We start from the raw sequence: 14100 nt of genomic DNA on the forward strand, positions 1-14100 counted from the left end.
AGCCAAGAAAATTGCAGGGCGGAAAGAAGGTGGAGGCTTAGGCTGCACAGAGCAGCTATCTGGAAAAGTGGTAAGTTCTGCTGTGAACAGCCAGGCTCAGTTTATAATGCTGAAATTTTGTCTAATGTTGGCATTAGTAAAGTTGTAAGTAGGCGGAAAGGCAGGAAAAGCATTTGGGAAACATTGATCAATTCAGTATGGCAGAGATGAAGCATAAGGTCCATTTGCTTTCACATAATACAGAAATTGTCTACTTTTTGATATTCCAATATTGAAAACATACATATCCAGTCTGTCCTCAGAGTCTGTACCTTAAGTGATATCCAAGACCCCATTTTCTCTTCAGAAAGAGAGAAGAGCCTGCACACTTCAGCCTCCCATTCGCCATGATTGCTTTTCTATCTGAGTAAAGAGAATCAAGTGAGAAGGAAAATTACGGGTCATTTCTTCCCTCTGTAGAAAATACAGGTGAGGAGTCAAAGCTCAGACTGTCAAAGTGTTCTGTGGGGTGTAACCACAGCTAAGGTGCATCTTACAATTTAAAATACACATTAAAATTGATGCATCCATGTGAGCTCCTGAGCTCCAGTTTACTTCTGTGCCCTCTAATACTTCCTTAAGGAAACATAAGTTACATGGGTATATTCTCTACTCTGGGTGCTAAAAGACTGAGTGGTATTTCTCAACCAACTATATACTAAAGAAGATTTGGATGTTTAAATTCATCAATAGTTGATCTGAAAATAAATTATACTGTTTTCATTAGTGTGCATAACTAGGCTTAATGTACAGCCAGTGAGCAGCCCCCCAGTAGGACTAGATCCTGGTATCCTCCAGACTGCTATGGAACGGATAATGAGAGTGAGTCTCTTGCCCTGGGAATAAAAATGACTTTAAAATTTCCCGTTTCGTGATTGTAATACTGAAATGAAACCAGCGATTACCAGCCAGGATGTCAGCCTCATCCGTAAAATTGGTGCTCAAGAGGATCACGTGGTTTGTTTTCCGCTCCTTCAGGAGGTTCCATACTCGGTGTCTTGAAAAGGGATCCAATCCCGCAGTTGGTTCATCTAATAGCAAAACCTACAGAGGATGAAGATATATAATATACATGTCTCTTCTTATATATGAACTTCCACATGACAGCTTGGAAAACAATAATAACCAAAAAAATAATAATAATGACTTTCCATCCATTAACCCTGGTGGTGTAGTGATTAAGTGCTATGGCTGCTAGCCAAAGGGTTGGCAGTTCGAATACGCCGGGCGCTCCTTGGAAACTCTATGGGGCAGTTCTACTCTGTCCTGTAGATTGGCTATGAGTCGGAATCGACTCGACGGCACTGGGTTTTGGTTTTTGGATCCTCAATATATCTATTCATAGTTAAACATGTCAGTGTCTTTGTAAACCTAATAAGCATTCTTACAATGTTCAGTAAAAAATAAAAATGTTTTCTCCTATGCAATCAATTTTAATACTTAAAATAAGAGGCATACATACAACCTCATTCTGTTATAGTGGACCCCGCCTTTAAGAAATGTCTTTTTGCTTACCTTTTGTTGGACCAGACAATGAAAGCTTTCCAGTGAAAGCCCTAATACTTTCAGTGGTAAAGGAAAAGTGTGACTTTTACTGATAATCAATCTGCATGTCTCCCCACTCATAATCTCACTCACCTGCGGGTCTCCTAAAATGGCAATTCCAAAGGTCAGCTTTCTTTTCTGTCCTTCACTTATATTTTTAGCCAGGTTATCCTGAATGCTTTGCATGTCCAATTCCAATAAAATCCTTTGCACCTATCAAAACAAATATACAAAGCTTAAAATTCAAAATGATTTATCTTTTGTAATTTTAACCGCCCATTAAAAAATAGATATATTGTCTAGGATCTCCTTGACTAAATATAATTCATAGTAAACCCATTGCCGTCAAGTCGATTTCAACTTATACAGATCCTATAGAACAGTAGAACTGCCCCACGGGGTTTCCAAGGAACACCTGGTAGATTCGAACTGCTGACCTTTTGGTTAGCAGCCATAGCTCTTAACCACTATGCCACCAGGGTTTCCATAATCCATAGCAGGGGGAGAAAATAACGGAAGGGAATTCTGTGGTCGTGATTTAACTTGGTAAATCATTGGCAGCTCAGTTTAATCCTAGCATGGCTATCTACCTCTTGCTCCACTTCCTGTGGCTGAATCCCTTTTATTTTAGCAAACAGCCTGAGATTTTCCTTCACAGTGAGTACGCCAACTTGAATATTGAATTGAGGACAAACTCCAGTAATCTTTCTGATTTCCTCCAAGTCTTGCTTTTCAGAGAGCTTTCTATTATAGATGGTAACTAATCCTAAGAACAGAAGATAAAAACAATTTAATATTAGCAAGATAATGTGTTTAATTAATTCTTAGAGATCTTATTCAAGAAAATATTAGCCTATGTTCACAAATATCTGAAATGGTGACTGCATAATTAACAACTAATAAATATTAATGACCAGAGTAGTGCACATTTTTCCTAGAATATCACACAATGATGTAACAAAGATGATAATGATTTTCCTACAAATTTGGGAAATACATTCAAATCATGTAATTGTGGGAAACAGCTTTAAATAAACACCATCTAAGCAATCAAATTCAAAACTTAAATTGAGTAGTATACACATGACCTCGTTCTATTATCAGACAGCTCGCCTTCCAGAAATTTATTTTTGCTCACCTTCTGTTGGAACAGACAATCCATTTAGAATGTTCAGCAGTGAAGATTTGCCAGCTCTACTGTGACCCAGAATTGCTGTGATTTGACCTTCATAGACATCAAAAAATAAGCCTGCTTGTAGAATAAAATATTGATATTATAAATAGAATGATATTAAATAAGGATTTATCCTAAAAATATTTTAATTGTGTATTTCATGTACATTTCAATACTTAAAATATATATAATATTAAATATTATCCCTAATTGTCAAAACGGCATGATTATTGTAGAACATTTGAAAAATAAATACAATCATTTAAGAAGATAAAATTAACCGTAATTCCAATTACTAACACTGCAATGTACTTACTTCCTGTGTATATGCCTGCGTATATAAACCCATTGCCATTGGGTTGATTCTGACTCATAGCAACCCTAGAGGACAGAGTAGAACTGCCCATAGAATTTCCAAGGAGCGCCTGGTGGATTTGAACTGCTGACCTTTTGGTTAGCAGCTGTAGCACTTGACCACTCACTCCACTACCAGGGTTTCCTGTGTGTATACAAATATTCAAATATGTATATTTACAAAATGTGATCGTACTCAATTATTTGCCAGCCTGACTTTTCAAATATTAAATCATAAGCTTTCTGCATGGCTTTTATTATCTTCTAAAATATATTCACAAACCATTTATATTTCCTTCTTTACCCACTTTTCTATTCTTTCTTAAAACATGTTTCATTTACATATCAATATAAATAATTATGTAGCTAAGAATCCTTTGAATCCTTTTTCTGTTTGCTTTACCACAAAATACAAGGCAAACTTTATTATAAAAAGTTGTTGGACAGAGTAAGGTGACTTTCTTAAGAACCTTATGACACATTATATCTGAACAATAAGATACTTTCAATTAAATTAAATGACCTGCATTTCACACATTACTGAAATCAATTAATGACTGCACTAAAATTCCAGTTCCTCCATTTTCTATTGCAGGATGATCTTAGATAAACTAAACCCTCTAAGAATTAGTTTCTCAGCTAGAAAATGTGATAGAAACAATAATTATATATAAAGGGAAAATTCTTTCTGCTGTAGTCACTGAAAGATTCTACAGGCCATTAGGAAGAACAAACCCAAAATACAAAGAAGAAAATTAAAGAAGAGTAAGAAACTGGTCTTGGTCTACTAGATATTAAAATACACTGGAGGCCTATAGTAACTAAAATAACAGGTCACTGATACAGGGACACTGGTAGAGTAAATATAACTATTAAAATAATATGTTACTCATGCAGGATCAAGTAACCAGTATCAGTGGGATATAACAGAAGTTTAAAATGAACCAAAGTAAGCCTAAGAAATTAGGAATGATAAAAGGATCTTTTGGATTTACAAAAAAAAAAAAAAAAAAATCAAAGATTTAATAAACCATATTGGGACAACTAAACAGGCACATTAAAAAAATTTTATGTTGCTGTTTATAAACGGGAACTACATAAGGACTTCAAGAGCAAAAGGAAAGTGGCCCTACCTAACCTGGAAATAACCTTTATTAACTGGAAATATGAAACATAAACCTCAGTTTCCTCAACTGCAAAATGGGAAATATTCACATGCTTCTCATCAAAGTAAGTGAAAAAAGTTCATAGAAATCAATGAATAGAGTTCTCAGCACACAGTAAGGACCCAGTAAACTTCAATTGTTAATTGTAATTGATATGATTACTGCTATTGAGTATTGCTTGTGAAAGTCTGACTTTTTATAAGCTTGCAGGTGAATGACTTGAAATACGAAGAGTATCTTAAAAATTTGGTTCCTTGGACTGAATACATTATGCTTCCAGATATTTATACTCAATAAATAATTAATGGCCTTTAAGTGAAATAATTAATGTTCATTCTAGTATTTTTATGATAGTGAAAAATTGGAAATAAACTGAATATCATACCCCAGTGCGTTAGTTAAGTAAATCAGGATATCCATGCAATGGAATGTTATTTAACCATTTAAAAATAGGCTGTAGTTGAGGGACTTTGACAGTGTGTTTCCAAAGGTGTCCCAACATTGCTACAAACACTAGGGGGTACTTAGAGAGAAGGCTGAGAAAGTGCAGCTCCAGGTCCTTCATCGTTATGTCCAAAAGAACAACTCTACTTCCTTCTGTTTTCATATATTTTTTATCTAGTGACGTTCACTAAAAAAAATTTTAAAGTGCTTCTACCTTTAAAAACGGAAAAAATCCTTACAGAAGTTGAAGATGTTTAGATACAAAAAGAAGTTCATGATTATTGATGAGTGAAAAGATAGTTTGTAATGAGCTCTGGAAATTGAGATTATAAATTTAAAGACATTTCAATATACCCTTCATTAAACTTAAGAAAGAAATCACAGGTCTGGATGGAATTTGATAAGAAAAACCTGGAAAGAATAAACTCGTTGATAGAAGTTCATTAAATTCTCAAAATAAAGACCTAATCTTAAATACTTTTTTGAAGTAAGAGTGAGTTAAGGAATCTGATACTTGTTAGAAAATAAACACAATATTAGGAAAATGGACAGAGTACTCTCAGCCTTCAGGAGGGTTCGTGGCTCTTTTTAACTCTTACAGCTTCTGTCTCTTGTAACAATGATTTCTCTTCCTCCTAAAATTCATTATTAATAAAAACAAGCTTTCCTCTATAAACCATAGCCACTAATTATGAAATTATGACCTCAATGATTTCTTTACAGAAAACTATTTGTTGGACTATTTCATCTCAACAGGTTTGTTCATTTGAGATTATAAACTATGTTTGTCCTAGGACATGGACTTGTGAAATTTAATTGATGATCAGTGTCTTTACTCACTTTGTTTAAATTAACCTAGCCAGTACGTATAAACTACACAAATCCCTTGCTAGCATTAAAAAAAAATTACCAGACTTTATGTCTTGATGTTCTTCTTTACTCATAGTTCAAATAAAATAAAATAGTGCTTAAGATTCATCTAAAAAAACGAAGTGAAATCACATTCTTTCATTGTGTAGTACTGTTTTTGTAAAATTAATTAGTTCATGAAATATCTAGTTAATTTCCACATGGTGGAGTTACATTGTTTGCATTTTTCTTTCTTTCTTTTTTGTTTTGTTGATACATATTTTCAAATTTTTCACATTGAATTTTTCCCATTTTTTCTTAAAAATTGTCAATGAAACAGTGAAATGTTTTGTTTACCTTTCAATGCTTCCACTTTTCCAGACTTCCCTTTATATTCCTTTTTAATATTTCTGATTCTGAAATGACAAAAGGGGCACTTATTTAACCAATGCAGAAGTAAAAATATTTCAGATCATAAACAACACTAGTTAGATTGATGGGTGCTGTCGACCAATTCATGTGAAATAAGGCTGCTGTAGCAAGGGCGCCTTGGCCTCAAAATGGGGTATCATCAACTGCCAGGGATTGAATTGTGTCTCCCAAAAATATATGTTGTAAATTGTAACCCCTCTATTTGTGGTTGTAATCCCATTTGGGAATGAGTTTTCTTTGTTACGTTAATTAGGCAATATTAGTGTGGGTTGTATCTTGAGTCAATCTGTTCTGAGATATAAAAAGAGCAGATTAAGCAAACAGAGATGGGGGAAGATAGATGCCATGCCACATGAAGATCACCAATGAGCCAAGGAACAGAAGCTGAAAAGAGAGAAGGACATGGCCTCGGACCCTACAAAGACAGAAAGCCTTTCCCTAAAGCCGGCACCCTGAATTCAGACTTCTAGCCTCTTTGAAAAGCAAAGATGTCTCTTTTACAACTAAGATGCGCCTGACCCAAGTCATAGTATTTTCCATTGTCTCATATGCACGCGAAAGCTGGAAAATAAATAAGGAAGACAGAAGGAGAATTGACACCTTTGAATTATAGTGTTGGTAAAGGATATTCCGTATACCATGGACTGCCAGAAAAATGCATAAATCTGTCTTGGAAGAAATACAGCCAGAATGCTCCTTAGAAGTGAGGATAGTGAGACTTCATCTTACATACTTTAGACATGTTATCAGGAGGGACTAGGCCCTGGAGAGAGACATCATGCTTGGTAAAGTAGTGGGTCAGTGAAGAAGAGGAAGACCCTTAATGAGATGGATTGACATAGTGGCTGCTACCATGGGCTAAAGCATAACAATGATTGTGAGGATGGTGAGGGACCAGGCAGTGTTTTGTTCTGTTGTACATAAGGTCACTATAAGTCGTAACTGACTCAATGGCACCTAACAACAACAACATGCATTGATAATTACTGGCGATTAGGATGCGAAAGTTGGAAACAAAGAAGAAGGATCAGTAGTTGGAAAATATGGCCTTGGTGATAGAAACAATGCTCAAGATTGAATGATAGAATTTTGCAAGACCAACGACTTCTTCATTGCAAATACCTTCTTTCACCAACATAAACGGTGACTATGCACATGGACCTCGCCAGATGGAACGCACAGAAATCAAATTGACTACATCTGTGGAAAGAGATGATGGAAAGACTCAATATCAACAGTTAGAACAAGGCCAGGGGCCGACTGTGGAACTGACCATCAATTGCTCATATGCACGTTCAAGCTGAAACTGAAGAAAATCAGAGCAAGTCCACGAGAGCCAAAATATGACCTTGAGTATACCCCACCTGAATTTAGAGACCATCTCAAGAACAGATTTGACGCATTGAACACTAGCGACCGAAGACCAGATGAGTTGTGGAATGACATCAAGGACATCATACATGATGAAAAGACAGGAAAGAAAGAAAAGACGAAGATGGATGTCAGAGGAGACTCTGAAACTTGCTCTTGAGCATTGAGCAGCTAAAGCAAAAGAAAGAATTGATGAAGTAAAAGAACCGAACAGAAGATTTCAAAGGGCCTCTCGAGAAGACAAAGTATTATAATGACATGTGCAAAGGGCTGGAGATGGAAAACCAAAAGGGAAGAACACATTCAGCATTTCTCAAGCTGAAAGAACTGAAGAAAAAATTCAAGCCTCGAGTTGCAACGGTGAAGGATTCCATGGGGAAAATGTTAAATGACGCAGGAAGCATCAAAAGAAGATGGAAGGAATACACAGAGTCATTATACCAAAAAGAATTAGTTGATATTCAACCATTTCAAGAGGTGGCATATGATCAGTAACTGATGGTACTGAAGGAAGAAGTCCAAGATGCTCTGAATGCATTGGCGAAAAACAAGCCTCCAGGAATTGATGGAATATCAATTGAGATGTTTCAACAAACAGATGCAGCGCTGGAGGTGCTCACTCGTCTATGCCAAGAAATATGGAAGACAGCTTCCTGGCCAACTGACTGGAAGAGATCCATATTTATGCCTATTCCCAAGAGGGGTGATCCAACTGAATGTGGAAATTATAGAACAATATCATTAATATCACACGCAAGCAAAATTTTGCTGAAGATCATTCAAAAACGGCTGCAGCAGTGTATCAACAGGGAACTGCCAGAAATTCAGGCCTGTTTCAGAAGAGGATGTGGAACCAGGGATATCATTCCTGATGTCAGATGGATCCTGGCTGAAAGCAGAGAATACCAGAAGGATGTTTACCTGTGTTTTATTGACTATGCAAAGGCATTTGACTGTGTGGATCATAACAAACTATGGATAACATTGTGAAGAATGGGACTTCCAGAACACTTAATTGTGCTCATGAGGAACCTTTACATAGATCGAGAGGCAGTTGTTTGGACAGAACAAGGGGATACTGATTGGTTTAATGTCAGGAAAGGTGTGCCTCAGGGTTGTATTCTTTCACCATACCTATTTAACCCGTATGCTGAACAAATAATCCGAGAAGCTGGACTATGTGAAGAAGAATGGGGCATCAGGATTGGAGGAAGACTCATTAACAACCTGCGTTATGCAGATGACACAACCTTGCTTGCTGAAAGCGAAGAGGACTTGAAGCATTTACCGATGAAGATCAAAGACCACAGCCTTCAGTATGGACTGCACCTCAACATAAAGAAAACAAAAATCCTCACAACTGGACCAATGAGCAACATCATGATAAATGGAGAAAAGATTGAAGTTGTCAAGGATTTCATTTTACTTGGATCCACAATCAACAGCCATGGAAGCAGCAGTCAAGAAATCAAAAGATGCATCGCATTGGGTAAATCTGCTGCAAAGGACCTCTTCAAAGTGTTGAAGGGCAAGGTGCGCCTGACCCAAGCCATGGATTTTTTCGATCTCATCATATGCATGTGAAAGCTGGACAATGAATAAGGAAGACCAAAGAAGAGTTGATGTCTTTTAATTGTGGTGTTGGCAAAGAACACTGAATATACCATGGACTGCCAAAAGAACGAACAAATCTGTCTTGGAAGAAGTGTGGCCAGAATGCTCCTTAGAGGCAAGGATGGCAAGACTGCATCTTACATACTTTGGACATGTTGTCAGGAGGGATCAGTCCCTGGAAAAGGACATCATGCTTGGCAGAGTACAGGGTCAATGGAAAAGAGGAAGACCCTCAAGTAGGTGGATTGACACAGTGGCTGCAACAATGAGCTCAAGCGTAAAAACGATTGTAAGGATGATGCAGGACCGGGCAGTGTTTCATTCTTTTGTGCATAGGGTCATTATGAGTTGGAACCGACTCGATGGCACCTAACAACAACAACAAACTGTGAGAAAATAACTTTCTGTTTGTTAAAGCTACCCACTTGTAATATTTCTGTTACAGCAGCACTAGGAACCTAAGACACTACCCAAACCAAGACACTAGCCTACTTAAAAACAAAACAAACAAACAAAAAAAAACAGACACTTATTATTGGTTAATCATTTCCCCTGAAATTTACAAAAACATAGCAAATGCAAAAATATGTGTGTTGAATGAAGGAGTAAATTATGGAATCTACCATGAAGGCCTGAGTAACTTGGATGGAAGTACAGTCACCATCTTGAGGCTGGAGGACTGGGGGAAGCAGACAGCTGAGCCAGCATGCAGAGTTCATAGTTAATCACAGGGTGAGGCAGGAGCTAGGCCCAGACATATTAGAGACATCATAACCACTAAGATTATGTATGATTCATCTTCAATTTCAAAGCCAAACAGTGTCCAGTCACCTTTTCTGGGCATGAATCAAATGAAGGGCAAGGACATTTATTCAACCAGGTTGCTGGTGGGTGACAGTTGATGAGGGGTAGTCTTTCTTGGTGGGATGGTACATGCTGTGAAGTGGGGCTTTGAGTGTATTATTTTAATGAAAACATTTCCATTTAGGAACAGCTGGTTGTTTTCAGATTTTAGAGATGAGATAGCCATTTCCTTCTGGGGCTGACGTCTTGCCTACGCTTTGGGACTGTGGCCTGAATGATCTTTAGTTACAAGAATATGCAGATGTACACACAAATGCTCCCAGAGAAGGTGAATGAGGGGTCACCAGTGAGAGAGAGCCAATGGTAAAAAAAAAAAAAAAACTAGATATCTTGAAAGAACCAGATTCTTGGTTCTGGTTAGAATTCTGCAACATTCCCTCCATAGCTCCTGATATGTAAAGCTCAAAGACAGCTGGGGAAAGGCCAAGGGTGGGCGTGCATATAAAGCACAGAGACCTCCTGGGAAAAAAGAAATCAATATCCTAAAAACCAGTTGTCACTCAGTTGATTCCAACTCACGGTGGCCCCATGTGCGTCAGAGCCCCGTGTCCGGTTTTCAATGGATGCTTTTTCAGAGGTAGGTCGTCAAGGCTTTTTTTCCAAGGTGCCTCTGCGTGTATTCAAACCTCCAAACTTTCAGCGAGCAGCTGAGGGCATTAACTGTTTGCACCGCCCAGGGACTCCATCAATGTCCTAGTATCTGCTATGTCCGTATAAAATCGAGTTCAAATGTTGGGATTTGACCGCTCTCCAGTGGTGGAGAGGGGCAATGATGTTCCTAAGATAAGATCACCATGAAGAAAGAAGGGATAAGATTTGTAGATTGGAAACTACATCAAATGTTGGGTGGTCAAAGGGCAGTTTTAGGCTACCTTGCTGACCCAGAACCTGTTTTAATAGTACCTGGGTGTATAGCACCTTCTCATCAAAGGGCTGAAAGGTTGGGCATCTAAGCCTATCTTTCTACTTTGGTGTGGAACTAAGCGAGATGACCCAATGGAGCCAAAAGCTTTAGTGACTAGGCCTTGCATCAGACAACTTCTTCTTTTGTTAGTGACAAAAGGCCTCTAGTTTAGCAAACAATCTAGACCAAGACTCAAGGAAGCCCAGAGCCAACACAGCATAGATGGCCTGGGAGTGACAGCGGGACATTCACTTTCTCTCCTTGGCCACTAAGCAGCAATAGAACAAAGAGAAGCACTGTTTTTTTGATCTTTGGGAGTAACAGAAAGATTTTCTTAGATTGGATCTGAAGATTACTATTATTTGAACAATAAGATAATTTTATTTTTTGTGCCTGAAACTGGTAAAGAGGGGTTGAGGACATTGGAACTGAATTGTGGGAAATTATTCCTCACTTTCATAGTAACCCTATAGGACAGAGTAGAACTGCCCCATAGGGTTTCCAAGGCTGTAATCTTTACAGAAGCAGACTTCTGTATCTTTCTCCCATGGAGCGGCTGGTGGGTTCGAACAGCAGATATTTCAGTTAGCAGCTGAGTAATTAACCACTGTCCTACAGGGTCGCTATGAGTTGGAATAGACTCAAAAGGAACTGGGTGTTTCTTTTTTGTTCGGTTTGTTTTGGTATTCCTCACTTGGCCTTTTTCTTTTGGATAAATGTTTTCCATGGAGCTGGTGTCTTCGGTGTTGAGGCTGGAAGTGGCGGTGTCTTGCTGCTGTCTCAGAAAGCTTAGCAGGAAATAGAGTCAGAACTGGAAGGACAAGGCTTAGGTAGACAGGTTTGTCTTAGAGAGAAATATTTCACTTCCTAGCTGTGAGTTTCTATTTATTTATCTTCTTTTGCCTCCTGACATCTCGTCAGTATCCAGAGGCTAAGAGCATAGAATGTAGAGCCAGGCTGTCTGGATTCCCAGCCCAACATCTCATTTACTAGTTACACAACCTTGGGTAAGATACTTTACCTTTCAGTGCTTCTCTTTTCTCTTTTGTAAAATAGGGAAAATAAAAGTACCTGCCTCATAAGTTTGTGTGTGTGTGTGTGTGTGTGTGTGTGTGTGTGTGTGTGAGAATTAAATGTGTATCTGGTACGTAAGAAGCACTAGATGGGTATCTGTTAAATAAATAAATGGTTAATACTTAAAGCTCTGATTTTTTAGCTTAGTGTACATTAGAAGAATCTACAGGGCCCTTTAAAATCCACAGATTCTTGGGTTCAATCCCATACCAAATGAGTTACAATCCCTGGGGGGAGGGTCTGAGAAAACAGATATTTTAAGAGTTCCTCATGTGATTCTGTTACACACCCAATCCCCTAACAGCCCTTCAAAGGAGATGTTATCTTCTTTTCACAGACGGCATGGAGGGTCACAAAAAATTTATTTTTCATAAAGGACATTGAGGGTCAGAGAAATTTATTCATTTTTCCAGGCAGAAGGGAACAGGAAAGCTGGTAATAGGGAACTCGAGGTTGAGAAGGGAGAGTATTGATGTGTCGTGGGATTGTTAACCAATGTCATACAACAATATGTGTACTGTTTAATGAGAAACTAGTTTATTCTGTAAATCTTCATCTAAAGTACAACAACAACAACAAAAAACTATGAAGAAAGCTTCCAGGGAATGAAAAAAGCAAGAATAAAAGCGACACAGGTCATCAGTGACAGAAGCGGGGAGAAAGAGAAGACTGAGGTTGACAAGATAACACCATGTGGTGCTAATCAAAGAGAATTTTCCTCTCAAGAAGCAGTTGAGAGAAATTGGTGGGGGTGGCAATGGAACAATCCACAGTGATGGTCACAAAAACAAATTTCATTTCTTAATATTTTGCCTCAGGCTCTCCCTGCTGTTGTTGGTTCATAATTCTTTAGCCTTACTCCTCTCTGTTAATATAACTATGTATGTGATTACCTGCAGCCCTGGTGGCACAGTGGTTAAGCGTTCGGCTGCTAACTGAAAGGTGACCTGTTCGAACCCACCAGCTGCTCCACAGGACAAAGATGTGGCAGTCTGCTTCGCTAAAGATTACAGCTTTCGCAACCCTGTAAAGCAATTCTCCTGTGTCCTACAGGGTCACTGTGAGTCGGAATCAACTCGATGGCAGTGGGTTTGGTTTGGTTTGGTGATTACCTGATGGCTTCTTTTCCTTGGAATTCTGGAGCTATTGGTTCAAAACAATCATCAGCCGAATTCTCAGAGTCGATTTCTTTCTCAACGACCTCATAGTCAGTTCTCTGGTGTTGCAAACAAGGCGATGAGTTCAGGAAAAACAGTGGAGAATAACAGAGCTCATTTCCAACTAAGTAATCAAGAAGCAATAAAATATTGAATTAGCAATATAAACCCAACGAGCAAAGAAGCTATATTATGATCATAATGGTACAGAATGTCTTGAACTTCCAAGCTTCAAAGATAAATTCTTACCTTTCCAGCTTCCCACTGAGGTGAAAACTTGACAATGAAGTAAATAGTGAAAATTCAAAGGGTGACTCAAAAACCAGACTCATTTCTGTCAAGTTGATTCCAACTTATAGCGACCCTATAGGACAGAGTAGAACTGTCCCATAGGGTTTCCAAGGAGTGGCTGGTGGATTTGAACTGCCGACCTTTTAGTTAGCGGCCAAATGCTTAACCACTATATCACCAGGGCTCCAATTCAAAGGATAATAATATGTTATTGTAAAAGTTAAACAATATAATAGAACTTTCAGCAAAGTATAAATCAAAGGTTTGAACAAAATGACTTTGAAGGTACTTGGAAGAATGGCTGAAACCAAATATTTGGCAAAAAATACAAACCCTTAATATGGCACATAAAAAACAATAGCAAGTATGTTTGTAAACTTAAGAAATCATTTCACCACACACACAAAAAATTGAATATCATATTGAAATACTTGAACAAATTATATTTGTTTAGGATAAATAATTATTTTCTAGACTTTATTTAATGAAACAATATTTATTAGTAAGGACCTTCAGGTAGAAACCAGAAAGACAGAAACAGATATAAGGAAATGCACAGAAACATGAGACAATCCTAAATACAGCCAATGCGGAAGGAACACATGAAATAAGAAGACAAGTAAATAAGAAGGATTTTCAAAGAAAAAAGCATTTTGATTCCAGGATATGTAAAGAAATTCTTGGTTTATGTGAAATTTTTGGTTGTTTCCAAGAAAAAGAGAATCTAAGTGGGTAATCCATTTCTGTAAATATATGCAATACATGGAAAAAATTGAGAATGATGTTAAAAACGTACATTCTAATTTTCTTTTCTGATATTTC

At 37.8% G+C, this 14100-nt stretch overlaps 1 protein-coding gene across 5 annotated transcripts in view; it reads right to left on the bottom strand.

The window, feature by feature from the left end:
* Positions 1-14100, bottom strand: part of ABCA6 (ATP binding cassette subfamily A member 6) — a 64606-nt gene that overhangs the window by 31110 nt on the left and 19396 nt on the right. For 4 of the 5 annotated variants that reach the window (XM_049859322.1, XM_049859326.1, XM_049859321.1 and 1 more), the window contains 7 exons: positions 12943-13111; positions 5929-5987; positions 2723-2836; positions 2175-2350; positions 1678-1797; positions 945-1083; positions 312-402 (listed from right to left, as the gene is read on the bottom strand). In XM_049859322.1, coding sequence (XP_049715279.1) covers positions 312-402; positions 945-1083; positions 1678-1797; positions 2175-2350; positions 2723-2836; positions 5929-5987; positions 12943-13111 — 868 coding nt within the window. The remainder of the gene's footprint in view (positions 1-311; positions 403-944; positions 1084-1677; positions 1798-2174; positions 2351-2722; positions 2837-5928; positions 5988-12942; positions 13112-14100) is intronic. The other variant, XM_049859325.1, reaches the window with a different exon arrangement.

This window comes from Elephas maximus, chromosome 19, assembly GCF_024166365.1.
Source record: "Elephas maximus indicus isolate mEleMax1 chromosome 19, mEleMax1 primary haplotype, whole genome shotgun sequence".
Taxonomy (NCBI): domain Eukaryota; kingdom Metazoa; phylum Chordata; class Mammalia; order Proboscidea; family Elephantidae; genus Elephas; species Elephas maximus.